The 15,057-nt window shown below is 40.5% G+C and overlaps 1 protein-coding gene across 4 annotated transcripts in view; it reads left to right on the top strand.

The window, feature by feature from the left end:
* IQCH (IQ motif containing H) overlaps nucleotides 1–15,057 on the top strand; it is a 113,522-nt gene that overhangs the window by 41,550 nt on the left and 56,915 nt on the right. For all 4 annotated transcript variants that reach the window (XM_039490403.1, XM_039490402.1, XM_039490401.1 and 1 more), the window contains 3 exons: nucleotides 220–395; nucleotides 3,337–3,609; nucleotides 8,008–8,199. In XM_039490403.1, coding sequence (XP_039346337.1) covers nucleotides 220–395; nucleotides 3,337–3,609; nucleotides 8,008–8,199 — 641 coding nt within the window. The remainder of the gene's footprint in view (nucleotides 1–219; nucleotides 396–3,336; nucleotides 3,610–8,007; nucleotides 8,200–15,057) is intronic.

The raw sequence follows: 15,057 nt of genomic DNA, 5'->3' as shown, positions 1-15,057 counted from the left end.
GCTAGCTGTTTCTTTGGGTTGCTGACTTGTCTTCGGAGAAATGCTGAAGCACAGAAAAGCAGTTAAACCAGTAAGGTTTGTGAATTACAAAGCTCATTTTATTTCCAGTATGCTTTTAAGGAAGCTGTTTGTTAGCAAATGGTCAGGAATCATCAGATATCAGTTCACAATGGAGTTTACCTTTCTACGGATAATGAACATTGTGCCCATTTGTTTTAGATGCCAACGTTGACGTCATCTACATCTGCCCCCTTCATCTGAGTGAGGAGTTACTGCAGTATTACAATAAACTCCTGGGTCTGCAGGCAGCTGTTAGATCTGGGAACCCTGAGGACATGGGTGACCTGCAGGACAGGTTCAAAATTCTCACCCCTGAAGCTATAAACAGCTTCCCAGTGAGTTTGTCTTCTAATTACTACAGCTTGAGGGATGCAGTAAAATTAAATTGGAAATTTTATAACGTGTAACGCTCTGGTACCCATCAGTGAAATATTATTGCAAGTTTAAGAGCTTTACTGATTAGACTACTAGTTAGACTGCTGGAAATAAATATCCCAGTTTAGTTTTATAGATTTAGTTGAGGTAGTCCTATCCCCATTGTCTGTAGCCCAGTGTCCATTCTCAGTGTTCGTCTGGGACTTGGAACTTGGTAGATTTATAATGCTAAGGAAAGCATAGCAATAAAAACATTTCTATTACTCAAACTTTAGCTCCTTATAGCTGAACAGCCATTCATGTATTCATTCCTCAAGAGTATTTATTGCAGTGAAATCCAATTTAGAACTTTTTCTTTTAAAGAGTGTGGAACTTTAAATGAGTTTACTGTAGGGTTTGTAGTAATATTAGCTTTGAACTTGTTAAGCCAATTTTAAGACCAAACAATGGAACATAGTCCGAAAAGAGACTCAAACCTACTGAAGGGTCAGCAGTGCTGAGCCTACTGCAGCACTCTGGCTGAGGCAAAACATCAGTGACTTAAGTAGTTATGAGTTTAGTAGGCATTTTGCCTAGGAAGCAGTACTGGATTCGACCTTTATAGGTTTGTTTTAAGCACCTTTCTTTCAGTTTGAGATAATGTCTTTTCTCATTGTACTTAAATTTACCTAGAAGTATCCTCAAAGTACCTGAGTATGGATTGAAACTAAGGAGCCAGGTCCCAGCTCTGGCAGCACATAGCAACTTTAATACTGATTTAACCTGCCACCTGGGGATTGCGGTGTAGGGGAAATTATTGGGTGGTGATAACTACATAGCCGGTGCTGGGCCACCTCAGGTCCCAACCCTCTGTATGGCAGACATGGCCCGGGAAAGAAGGGTGTGTGGTTCAAACAACCTGGTGCTCTGGCAATCCCTGGTTGCTGGCATAACGCTTTGGGGAATCACTGCAGCCAGGTACAATTTAAAGCATCCCTGAGATTGCTCTAAATGGTGGTGGTCCTCGGTTGGCCCCAGGCTCAGTGGTTTAAACCATCTTTGCTCACTACTTTGAGTCTGATGCCAAGCTGAGCTTGTCTGGACCCCAGGATCTAGCCTCCAAGTCCTTGAAACAAGTCCATACGTGATAATAAAACAAATGGCCTTTTCCTCTGCCTGCTAATTATTGTTTCTGTGTTATTCCCTTTTGGAATCCTGAGGATTCCCCACATCCCCCTGCTTTTATATCTTCTCCCCCTCAGCACCTCAGGTCATGGCTATCACATCACTGTCTGAGGCAGAATGAACTAGATTTTACACCCTGTTGCCTTCATTCCTTAATTAACTGTAGAAGCTATTATTGAGAGACCCACAGCAATTCTCTTCCTTGCATCACCACTCCTGGCCCCAGGGAGCAAGTGACCGGGACTGGAAATTGAACCTGGGTCAGTCAGGCTGGCCCTTCTGTCCTGCTTTCATGCTACTGCTCAGGGGGAAAAATAAAAATATCACTTAACAAAACTTCAAGAATGTGCTTTAAAGCTGAATAAAGAAAGGAAAATCAGGAACATAGGTTTGTTAGCTACTCTCCCTCTATTATGCCTTCCAAGACCCTCGCTTCTCCTGATGGAACTTTGAGGATCACACCTCTCCAAATCACGTCCACCAACTTCACAGAGAGCTTTGGACATTCTTTGGCACTCCACACTGGTTCCTCGTTAGGTTAGGGACTTTACTGTTGAGCGACATGAGGCATTCTTTCCCTCCACTTCTGCGGGGTGAGCATGGTACCTCCACACCAGGTCCAAGATTTATACTTTTCTTTCTGGTCATGGAGCCTGCAGAACTTTGAATGAAAACAGCCCTTAAGGTCCACGTTCAGGAAAACACTTAAACATATGCTTAAGTCCACCCCTATTAAGGAGAGCATTTAAACGTGTTAAAGAAATAGGAATGCTTTCCAGAACTGGGTCCTAAACTGGTGGATGAAATCTTATTGTAAAGAAAACTTCCTTCCCAATATGGTTCTAGAATGTTATCTTCATTCTTGTGTAGTAGCAATCTCTGACCTGCTAAATGTCTGTAACACTATTCTATGCACGGCATCCATCACTGTCTTACCCACTTTCTGAATGTGCCTTGATATTTCCAGTGAAGTAACTTATACATTGCCTAATTTGCAATGGATGCATGGGATTTGTTGTAGCAAATATTCCTGAGACTCAGCCTTCCATGATTGATGTTCTTAGTTTAATTTTACATGATGTGATATGTCTCATGAACAGCCTGTCCAGAGATAGACATTTTATTTTTAAAAAGAAATGAAAAACTGAAACCCTTGTTCTTTTTTAAAAAATCTATGCTTCCTCCTCTGCAGTCAAATTGACTGTAGCCATTTAAACTACTGCATAATGGAAATGTATATCCCTTGTAATTTAATATGATCAATGAAAGGTTTGCTAAATCAAAATGTTTTATTCTCAGAGAATCATTTAAAATGCTGCTGCACTGTATGGGGAAATATATTCTCTGCTATAGGGGTTTTTCTTCGTTTTTTGTATTGATTTTGCAGACGCTTTAGAGTTAAACCATGCCAGAAGTGTTGCAGAGATGAATCACTATTATCCAAAGGCCACCAGCATCTCTGCCGACTGACAGAAGGATAATTCCGCGTGGATCAAATAAATACAGATGTGTAGTAATTAGTTCTATTCCCAGTGAGCCCATTTCCAACACACTAAAGATGTGAACGATTATGGAGCCTCACCCCAACAGCTTTTATCAATTTAAACAGCTAAGCTACAGGATAGGTCATAACCCAGCCTGCTATTAATAATGTATTTATTGTGTGCAACATTATAAATTAGGTTCATGGAACAGAAAAGAACACCTTTTAACAAGAATAATGTTATCTTTATACAGGGCCATCACATGTGCCTGGCCACTCAGCTGAAGTACAGTCCCAAGACAATCAAAAGAATAAAAAATCTCATCCAAGGCAAAGAAGCCTACATTATTGGTGGACTTCCTCACAAAGATGATTTAGCAGTGGCTGACATGTTAAATGTGCCCATATTGGGCTCTGAGCCAGAAGTTGCTCATCTCTATAGAACTAAGTCCGGAAGTAAAAGAATCTTTGCTAGTGCTTGTGTGCCAACACCTCCGGGAGAATATGACATCTATAACCATCGACAGGTAAGTGGGAAGCAGTTTGGGAACTTGTGTCTGTTGGCAAAAGAACAGTTTATTTGGCACGTCAACATATGGACGCATATTGTGACTAGGTAGGGGGGCAAACTTTGTTGCCTTGCATAAAAAAAAATCAAATGTCTGTTGTTGCATTGATTAGAACCTTGCTGTGAAGTGAAGCATTTATGTCAAGGGAGGTTCCATTTGTTTAGGAAAAGGTGATCATCCAAACTGAGATCCGCTCAGCGGATCTGCTGCCTGAATTTTCCCCCCTGTTTAGTGTATCAATTCATTTCCAATTTCATTTATCTTATTGCCATGACAAAGCATAAAAGTTTTGCCAAACTCAGTACATCAATCATCTGCGAATGGGGTGGCTTTAACAACAGTAATAGAGGGGGAAAAAGGGATTTTATATAATGTGGTCACTTTGTATGTATTTATTCTGGACTCACTGGCAAGATACTGTTCTTTGAGGTAACTGCAAATTTTTATTGGTGTGCCTCAGTGTATTGTTACTTTTTGCTGAGTTTATCTAGTTGTGGTGCTACAAATTATGCAGCAGCTAACCTATATACAGCCCGGTTTTGTTTTCATTATCTTCCTTTTTCCTCTTTCCTGTGTTATGGAGCACTAACTTGTTGCATCCTGTCTCAAATTAGCTTGTAAGCTCTTCCGGGGAGAAACTGTCTCTGCTGATGTATTTGTTCAGCACCCAACATGGTGCCTGATATGGGCATCTAAGTACTACCACAAAACAAACAATAATCATATCTTTGGTTACAAGAAATTCCTGCCAACAAGACATAATTGAGAGAGGGAGTCCTTGGCCCCTCCTTCATAAACAGTATCCACCAGGAATTCCTTTGGTCAGGAGAGGTACAGAACCTGGCTTTAAACTGTGTTGAAAATCTTGGTCCTCTCACTGGACCCCACTTTTATCTTCTCCCTTCTGTATCTGTGCTCTGGCTTCCTAGCATCATTTTGCTTCTGATGGGTCCTCATCTAGCTGTGAGGTGAGAGCAGTTCAGTCTCCACTCTGTGGCTGCTCATAGAAAGACCTTCCTGCTCACCATAGGTTATATTCTCTTTTGTTGATTTATATGTATAGCCAGCTGGTTTTGAATGCCCTTGCACTTTGATATTAAAAATGTTCAAGAGGCCAAATAACCAAGCTCGGCCAGTTTATTGTCTATAGACAAACAGTATGGTATAGGAAATAAAGAGCTAATATGTCACCAATCCTTCCAGGAAGTGGGTTCTAGTAGTGTGTTCAGTTCACCTTCCACAGAAGGTTTGCTTCCCAAAAATACACCCCTAGAAATACCTCTATTTTAATGGGGTTGTTTATAAGTTAAAACCTCTGTATGTCCTTTAAGATTCCACCCACCAATTTCAATTTATTTTTCTGGTTCCATGGTGCATCCCTCTTGGGTTTTCGAATACAGCATTCCAAACTAGTTGGGCCATGGAGGCACTCCCTCCCTGTACCAGGGTAGAATACTTACATATCTTGTTCTCTGTCTCCCTGTGCCAAATGCTGAGTTGTACTGTTACAAGGTATTGTGGTAGCATAAGAGAGCAAGAGTGGGAATAGTACAATTCAGCATGATTACTCAACTTATCTTCAATATACCTTAATAATACCATGCGCATAATACGTATTACCATGGTGTATGCTGCATCTAACTTATATGTATTGGCAAACAGGTCCCCACTTGTGGCTTTGGTAATTGTATCAGGATAACACCTTTGCCAAATTAATATATGAAGCAGAAGTGAGGGCATTCATGGGAGTTTTATACTGTTTTAGCAAACTGCATAAGTGACAGCACGTAATTAATACAATTAAAACTAACACTCCCGGTAATACAACCAAAAGCTTTAAGTGCAACTTCTATCCAAGTGTGGGAAATTATTATTTCCACCATCATGGATAATTTCTCTAGTTGAGGTGATTGTTGCCAATACACTACAATCTCTATTGTACACTGACGATACCGTTTGGCTAATTGCTCATCATTAATAAGATTAGGCAATTTCCCTTTTTCAGTATTCCATAATGAAATAGTTATAGTAGTTAACACACATCTCCCATAAGCAGTGCAAATTTATTTCTCTACCTATATGATTTTCCCTCACTTTTTCATTGTTTTCTGTGATGAATTAATTAATTATTACCTGTGTTTGGTTAAACAGCTTAGTATTGTCATGTATATTGTACACCATTTATCATTCCTCAGTAGCCATGAATTATGGGTTTAGAAACGGTGTCTGCTGATGCTCAAAATAGTTAATGCGCCTTTTTACATTTTTCCAATCTGCCCTGTTCCAAATGGACATCCCAGATCCAAATACCCCTGAAACAGAACCATAATTCCATCTAAACTTTGGAGTCACTCCTTCAAAAGATACCAGACCGCAGAACAGTTTCCTGCCTGGTTATTAGGCCTTGTGAATATTCATGATATGATACTATCGTATCAACTAACAAAGAAGTATGCAAACTTTCTCTCTTTTATGCAGTAGTCAGCTAGTTTCCCTTGTTCACATGGGTTTTTCACACAGCAACAGGCAAACAAATTAAAATCTGTGAATCTGTGATTAGGAAGAAGAAAACATTTTTGCAAGAGGAAAATGTGATTATGAATCTACAGAATCCAGCAGGATGTCTTAATAGCAGGTGGGGTACCTGAAATTGCGCATACCTCATTTTTTAAATTGACTAGATTTCAAGTTAGTGGTGTCCCTTTAACAGCAGCATGCTTAGCCATAGATCCTTTTATACAATTTTCTGATTTCTGATTGCACACTTCCTTCAGTATCATTGTGGATTTTTTTTCATGGAATTTGGATGAATTTTGGGGTAGCTTTGAGTGTTCATTAGATTCTGGAAGAAAATACTTTACCTCATCAAGAAAATCATCTTGTTTCTACTGTGTTTTGAAATTTGCAGCATTCATCCAGCTGGTAATGTCAGCATGTTGTATTTGTGGATGGCAATAATCAATAGCTTCTCTCTTTTTACTGATGTGCATCATAAACCTGAAAATAGTGAGGATGTTATCATTCTTAGGCATTCTTGCTGGCTAGCAAAAGGCTTTTTGCATTCCTTTTCTTTTTACAAATTCCTTTAACACTGAAAATAATAGCAGCTAAACAAATATATTACAACTTCCATACTGTTGATAAAATAAATATATGTTCAATGATGTGAAAAACAATACATTAGACTTCTAAATTAGTTCAATTTATTATTAAGTAATTAATTTATAAAAATTTCCTACCCAACACCCCAACATGCTTATTAGTTCCTCTTTTGATCCATGCTGCAACATTTCAGAAGTTCTCCTTCTGTTGTTTGCTCCTATGAAATATTGACATCTTAGGTTAAATAATAAAAGAAAGGTGACACTATGTTAAAGCACAGTTCAATTTTCACTTAAAGATAGCACATAATTCTTTCCATTGGTACAGTCTTAACAATACTATTGATTGTTTTCATTACTGTAGGGGAGTCATCAACAGAAACTCATTTATAGGGTTCTCGAAAGCAACAAATAATAGGATTTGGAGCAAACAGATGATAATTCTGTTTGTGGTCGAAGACCAAAAAATATATACAACTAGGAGTCCAAAAGATTACCATGTAAAAATACCTTCTAGTCAATGCAGCACAAGATCTGTATAACACTTTTCCAGGGTCCAATGGCATTTACTGTTTCTAAACAGCTAATTATATTCTGCTCCCCAGCTAGTTTTACAAGAAAGCCATTTAAAACTGGGTATGCATATAGATAAATAATTAGAATCACTTTAATAAAGTCTATCTTGTAACCCCTTCATAAATTTATAACCATATAATTCACTCTGCAGCAAGAACGTGTCACAGATGTTTGCCTGGTATTAGAATCTGACTGTAGGAAGGTTTTAAAGAGAGAATTTTGAAAATAGTCTAGTGTTGCCATCAGCTACCCTTTCTGAGAGACATCCTGAGAAGTACCGAACATTCAAAGCTAATAGCCCCAGCAATGAGCTCCACGTAGGCAGACTCTGCACTGGCACAGAGCCCCATTGACCTTTCAGTGGGTCTACATGGGGGCAAAGTCTGTTCAGGTGGATCCAATTGCAGAATTGTGGCCATAGGATCCTGAACAAAAAGGGTTCGGGTGAGCTTTACATAAGCATCCAAGCTACTAATCACCAGTATCGCTGCTTTTTTGGGAGGAAGGAAGATTGGTGAATATTGGTAAAACTGGTTTGAACCTGAAGCTAGAAACCCTAATTATAAGTCTGTTATAAAACAAATTTTAAATAAAAATATACAAGCACCTTAATGATGTCCTAAGTCACAATGTTTTTGAAGCCATTCCTTTTGTCTTTATGCCACTGTTTCATCCATAGATGCTTGAAGTTCTGAGTCAGCTGATCATAGATAACCTGGGAGTGAGACGTTGGTTGTTTAAAGTGGACAATGAATTTGGAGGAAATGGCACCGCATATTGTGACATTGCCAGGCACCTGAAATGCTACCATTGGGCCCAGAAGGAATGTCAGAGATACAACACTGAGATGTGGCGGAAGAAATGGGCACACGTAAGTTAGTGAGAAGCTGGGTATCTTATTCTCTGGGACCGTTTGTTCTGTTTTATGTTGAATACGTCTGTAAGGAATGGGTCATGCTCACTAAAGCAAGCACATTGTCGTGCACCCCCTTCCATGGAATTTTTGCTTGGTTGGGGAAAATTTAGCTCCCTCTGGAGTTTCCAAAGGAGTTCTGCAGACAGAGGTGGCTGGGGGGATTTCCTGGATTAATGTGTACCCAGCTCCTGTGGACATGCCCTTGGCTTGTTCTGGCCTCTTAAATTAACACCTCAACTTTACAAGAAATTGAACTTTATCTTGTGGAATTATTTGGATAGAAAGTTTTATAACATTTTATTGACATATAATAATAATAATAATTAATAATAGTACCTTCTCTTCTATAGCCCTTTTCATCCCTAGACCTCAATGCACTTTACAAAGGAGGTAGCATCATTAGCCCCATTTTATGGATGGGGAAACTGAGGCACAGGAAGGTTAAACGACTTGCCCAATGTCACTCAGCAGGGCAGAGTGTTAAACCAAAGAGTAGCAAAGAATCCTGTGGCACCTTATAGACTAACAGATGTTTTGTAGCATGAGCTTTCGTGGGTGAACACCCACTTCTTCGGATGCAAGCAGTGGAAATTTCCAGGGGCAGGTGTGTATATATAAGCAAGCAAGAAGCAAGCTAGAGATAACGAGGTTAGATCAATCAGGGAGGATGGGGCCCTGTTCCAGCAGCTGAGGTGTGAAAACCAAGGGAGGAGAAACTGGTTCTGTAATTGGCAAGCCATTCACAGTCTTTGTTTAGTCCTAAACTGATGGTGTTAAATTTGCAGATGAACTGGAGCTCAGCAGTTTCTCTCTGGAGTCTGGTCCTAAAGTTTTTGCTGGAGGATGGCCACCTTAAAATCTGCTATTGTGTGGCCAGGAGGTTGAAGTGTTCTCCTACAGGTTTTTGTATATTGCCATTCCTAATGTCTGATTTGTGTCCATTTATCCTTTTCCTTAGAGACTGTCCAGTTTGGCCGATGTACAGAGCAGAGGGGCATTACTGGCATATGATGGCATATATTACATTGGTGGACGTGCAGGTGAATGAACCGGTGATGGTGTGGCTGATCTGGTTAGGTCCTGTGATGGTGTTGCTGGTGTAGATATGTGGGCAGAGTTGGCATCGAGGTTTGTTGCATGGGTTGGTTCCTGAGCTAGAGTTACTATGGTGCGGTGTGCAGTTGCTGGTGAGAATATGCTTCAGGTTGGCAGGTTGTCTGTGGGCGAGGACTGGCCTGCCACCCAAGGCCTGTGAAAGTGTGGGATCATTGTCCAGGATGGGTTGTAGATCCCTGATGATGCGTTGGAGGGGTTTGAGCTGGGGACTGTATGTGATGGCCAGTGGAGTCCTGTTGGTTTCTTTCTTGGGCTTGTCTTGCAGTAGGAGGCTTCTGGGTACACATCTGGCTCTGTTGATCTGTTTCCTTATTTCCTCATGTGGGTACTGTAGTCTTGAGAATGCTTGGTGGAGATTTTCTAAGTGTTGGTCTCTGTCTGCGGGGTTAGAGCAGATACGGTTGTACCTCAGTGCTTGGCTGTAGACAATGGATCTTGTGGTGTGCCCGGGATGGAAGCTGGAGGCATGAAGGTAGGCATAGCGGTCGGTAGGTTTTCGGTATAGGGTGGTGTTAATGTGACCACCACTTATTTGCACCGTGGTGTCTAGGAAGTGGACCTCCCGTGTAGATAGGTCCAGGCTGAGGTTGATGGAGGGGTGGAAGCTGTTGAAGTCGTGGTGGAATTTTTCCAGAGTCTCCTTCCCATGGGTCCAGATGATGAAGATGTCATCAATGTAGCGTAGGTAGAGAAGGGGCGTGAGTGGACGGGAGCTGAGAAAGCGTTGTTCCAGGTCGGCCATAAAAATATTGGCATATTGTGGGGCCATGCGGGTGCCCATAGCGGTGCCACTGATCTGGAGATATATATTGTCATTAAATTTGAAATAGTTGTGTGTGAGGATAAAGGCACAGAGCTCAGCAACCAGTTGTGCTGTGGCATCATCAGGGATACTGTTCCTGACAGCTTGTATTCCATCAGTGTGTGGGATGTTTGTGTAGAGAGCCTCTACATCCATGGTGGCTAGGATGGTGTTCTCTGGAAGGTCACCAATGCATTGTAGTTTCCTCAGGAAATCAGTGGTGTCACGGAGATAGCTGGGAGTGCTGGTAACATAGGGTCTGAGTAGAGAGTCCACATATCCAGACAGTCCTTTCGTGCAGAACGCAATGCCATCCACAGCCTCAGAAACCATCCTGACATTATAATCAAAGAGGCTGATAAAGGAGGTGCTGTTGTCATCATGAACAGGTCTGACTACCAAAAGGAGGCCATCAGACAACTCTCCAATACCAAATTTTACAGGCTACTTCCCTCAGATCCCACTGAGGAATACACTAAGAAACTGCACCATCTACTCAGGACACTCCCTACACTAACACCGGAACAAATCAACATACCCTTAGAACCCCGACCAGGGTTATTCTATCTACTACCCAAGATCCACAAACCCGGAAATCCTGGACGCCCCATCATCTCGGGCATTGGAACTCTCACTGAAGGACTGTCTGGATATGTGGACTCTCTACTCAGACCCTATGTTACCAGCACTCCCAGCTATCTCCGTGACACTAGACTCCAGAGAGAAACTGCTGAGCTCCAGTTCATCTGCAAATTTAACACCATCAGTTTAGGACTAAACAAAGACTGTGAATGGCTTGCCAATTACAGAACCAGTTTCTCCTCCCTTGGTTTTCACACCTCAGCTGCTGGAACAGGGCCCCATCCTCCCTGATTGATCTAACCTCATTATCTCTAGCTTGCTTCTTGCTTGCTTATATATACACACCTGCCCCTGGAAATTTCCACTGCTTGCATCCGAAGAAGTGGGTGTTCACCCACGAAAGCTCATGCTCCAAAACATCTGTTAGTCTATAAGGTGCCACAGGATTCTTTGCTGCTTCTACAGAACCAGACTAACACGGCTACCCCTCTGATACTTGAAACCAAAGAGTGTTATTTATGTAAATCATTTATAAATAGGTGTCCTGGTTCAACAGGAAGAACACTAGAACCTCTTGTACTGAGGTTTGATTTTCAGTGGTGCTGAGTATTTACAATTGACTTCAGAGGGAGTTGTGGATGTCTATGGGCGATGGGTATCTCTGATCAGAAGTGTGTATCTGTATCTAGTAGAAAAACCACCTGGTTTTACATTCCTAAACATAAATATGAGCAAATGTCACCATGCTTCAGTGTTACTTGTCTGTATGCTGGTGGGTGTTGCTATGCTGCAAGTAGTGTGTTCTAACAGAGCATGTATTACTCGCCCCAGCTTGTGCATAAATGAGGTATTGCAAAGGTTTTTAATTCTGTTGTTGCCTTCTGGAAATTAATTCAGCTCCTAGTAGTATAAATTTCTCTCCACTAAATACTTGCTTGAGTGAACAGTTGTTTGGGCCAGATTCATCTCTGATGTAACTCTGTTGACTTAAAGAATAAAAGTGAAGAGGAAGTATTAGCAGGGATTAATTTGGTCCATTGTGTTTAATGGCAAGCTGGGAAGTTCACTAAACTGTTGTTAAGAGAATATGATTTAAATAAGACAGTTAAGCAGAAACTGAAGAGAGGAGCAAACAAAATTCTTAGTTCAATAACTATGGGGGTGAACACAGAATAAAGGGAATTTCTGTTGTTAAAACTTCACTTTTCTGATCATACTCTGTCTTCGCTATTGATGTGCTGAATTCAGTAGATAGCTAGGGCAGTGGCTTCTGATTTGCACAAAGTTTGGGTGGCTACAAAAATGATGGACAGCCACAAATACACAAACAAAATGATGTAAATGTTATGACCTTCCAGCTTTCATTAGTGTACCTTTTAGTCAATGTACAAGTTTGAAATTTACAAATTGAATTCACTGGATCCGGTTCATTCAGCATTTGAATTCTGATGCGAATTAGATTAATTTTAGTTAAAGGTCTGTGAATATTTAAATAAGTATTTGATATTTAAGTCTGTAGTGCCAAATTTATTCCCATTAAATTCAGAAGAGTTGTATCACGGAAATATATGCCCCATCATCCTATTTTAAATAAAGAAATATTTACAGCAGTTCAGCTTTTTTAATTCAATCAAGAATAGTTTTAGAAAGTGTAACATTTGATTGAATTGCATAGTATAATATATTTCAAATTGTGCTGGTTAAACTTATTTTGAATTTGGATAATTACAAAGTAATAGTGCTTTGTCATATGAAACTTTCTGTGCAAACATTAAGGGCTAGATTCTCCAGTCCTCTAAGGCTCCCTTGCTCTGCATAACTATGACCAGTGCAAAGTGGACTTAAAACTAGAGATGGCAGTGGAGAATATTGCCTGTGCCAGGGAGCTCTCTGCTTGCATAAAGCTGTCAAGTGGTAGTATACTGACCTTCTGTGCCAGCTGCCCATGTGGGAGGGGAAGAAGGCACTGCAAAGCACAGCTGCACTACATCTGCTCCTCCTTTGGTGTAAGTTCCTTGAGAGTCCTTGCACCAGTGGCTTAAGTCAGAGCTGTTCTTGTGCCATTTTAACCTCCCTCAGGGCCTGATGGCTCAGAAACAGGGAGTTATAACTGGTTTCCTTATGGTTCCCCCACTTCCGCTGCATTTAGGTGGAGTCCAGACACAGACAAGAACATGCCCCTTAAAAACTCCTACAACATAAATGCTTACCAGAAGCTGAAAAACATATATAAGGAACGGTACACTTAATATAATTTTCTACAAGCATATCAGCAGGAAAGCTTCTCTAAATCCAGGCCAATATTTCAGGGAGCGTAGGTGAAAGAACAAAACACGTTGCCATTTAGAGCATCTTGTCCAGAAATGAGAGTTGACATTTTTTGCCTTCTGAGTTGAGCTCTATTTTGTAAGCATGGCAACCTTTCTTATATATAATGAACTGCAATCTCCACTACATATTACCATTGAGAGCAGAGGATTAAAATTATCCTTTGTTACAGAGTACCATCGTAATGATACACATTTAGACATCAAAGCATTAGTTTATGGGCACAGGCATGCTTTAATGTCCGATTGCAGTATGTAGACCTGTTTCTTTCGATAATGAAGACATTGTGTCATTGGCCTAGGCTGCCACATACAAAACATATGTTGGCAGGTTATTAAAAAATTCAGCTTCTTGATGAAAGACTATCCTGCAGGCTAAGAGTATAGAGAAAAGACTCTCCATTCTGGTAGAATTATTAGAAATGAGAATATGACTGTAAGCACTAAATTATGTTAATACTTACAAATAGCATCATTTGCATAGCAGTTTATGACACGATACCAAGATTTTTCTCATTGGTATGTAGTAGGCAACAGATTAAAAATAATGTAGTTTGTGAGTTTGAACTGTATAAGAATCTATTCCATCTAAAACAAGGTGATTTTAGATTCCTCATTTCAAGCATAACATTGGGCAAACTAAAATGCATGACAAGATTAGTGATGTATTTTATCCTGTTAAATTAATGTAGAGTCTGAGTTATCTGAGAGATTACTTTGCAGCTGCAATTGGGGTGAAATCTGAGGAGTATGTTAACATTGACTGCAGTGGATCCACTTATGGAGCAAGGCACCACTCAGTGTGAGCAAGGGCATCAGTGTCTGACCTTGTATGATCAGATAGTGCTGAAAAGCCTCAGCACCTCAGTGGCATTTTCCAGTTTGTATTTTGCAATGTAAACGACTCTGGAGAAAAGCAAAATGTTATCTAGCTAAAATCTGTGAAGCTTATCTATGTCAAACATGTGTCCTACCTGGGATCCTTTTCTACCTGTACACTATGACTTTCCACCCTTATTTAGGTATTGTCTTCAAACAGTAGTGAGAGTCCATTTATAACCAAGAGCCTGTGCCTATTCCCACTGAAGGATTGGCCTGAAAGTTTTGGCAACTCCATTAGCAATAGACAATGTAGTAAGCATCACTGACGATGATTTGTTTTGCATGTGGAGGTACTACTGTAATAGTATTTAGTAATGGATTTTCCAAAGCACCATAGAAGTTAGATGTCTATTTCCCATTAAAAGTAAATGCAAGTTAGGGTCTAACACTCTTAGGCACTTTTGAAAATCCTACCCATATTTACTGTCATTTTTTCCACCATCATATGCCATTATTTTTAAAGGGATAAAAATAAATCACTAGCCTCGTGTCTTTCTTAGTTACTTCTTCTGGTAACTGAAAACATGAGACTTTCAGAGTCTGTACACAGAGGAGGGCTGCAACCTAAGTTTTACTTTTTTGTGTCCAAAAACTTTCTGTAGGTTTGAAATTCACCCTCTCCACTGCTCCCACTGTTACAGAGGTGCACTAGAAACACTGCAATTATATTTGCATTTGTTTTACCCTGCAAAGTACAGTTTATAGGCCAGTATTTACGTGAAAATGAACACGTTCCATAACCAGAACTTGATGTGTTTAATGAGGAGCTCCCCCTGGAAGGCTCTGTATAATTCTGCCACTAGCTTCAGTGTTACTATTCTGTGAACACTGAAAACCACCCCTTTGTCAAATTTATATTTGGGAGTCTTTGTTTTATCACTTCTCTGGAGCTAACTCCTTACATTTATGTCTTCAATGGAACACAGAGCACTCATTAGAAAATGAGTTGAAAATGGTTGGCTGGAGTTGGTGACAGCTGTTACACAGTAGAGATTGCAAAGAGCAGAGGTGGCCAGGTGAGGGCACTCAGAGCAGCTTGGTGCTGCAGGAGAAGGTAGGGAAACTTTAGCGCTTCCCTGACTTCTCCAGCTGACGTACTTGCTG

The sequence above is a fragment of the Mauremys reevesii genome, linkage group 10 (genome assembly GCF_016161935.1).
Source record: "Mauremys reevesii isolate NIE-2019 linkage group 10, ASM1616193v1, whole genome shotgun sequence".
In the NCBI taxonomy this organism is placed as follows: Eukaryota; Metazoa; Chordata; order Testudines; family Geoemydidae; genus Mauremys; species Mauremys reevesii.
The sequence above is the reverse complement of the archived record's forward strand: the minus strand, read 5'-3'. Positions and strand labels throughout refer to the sequence as shown.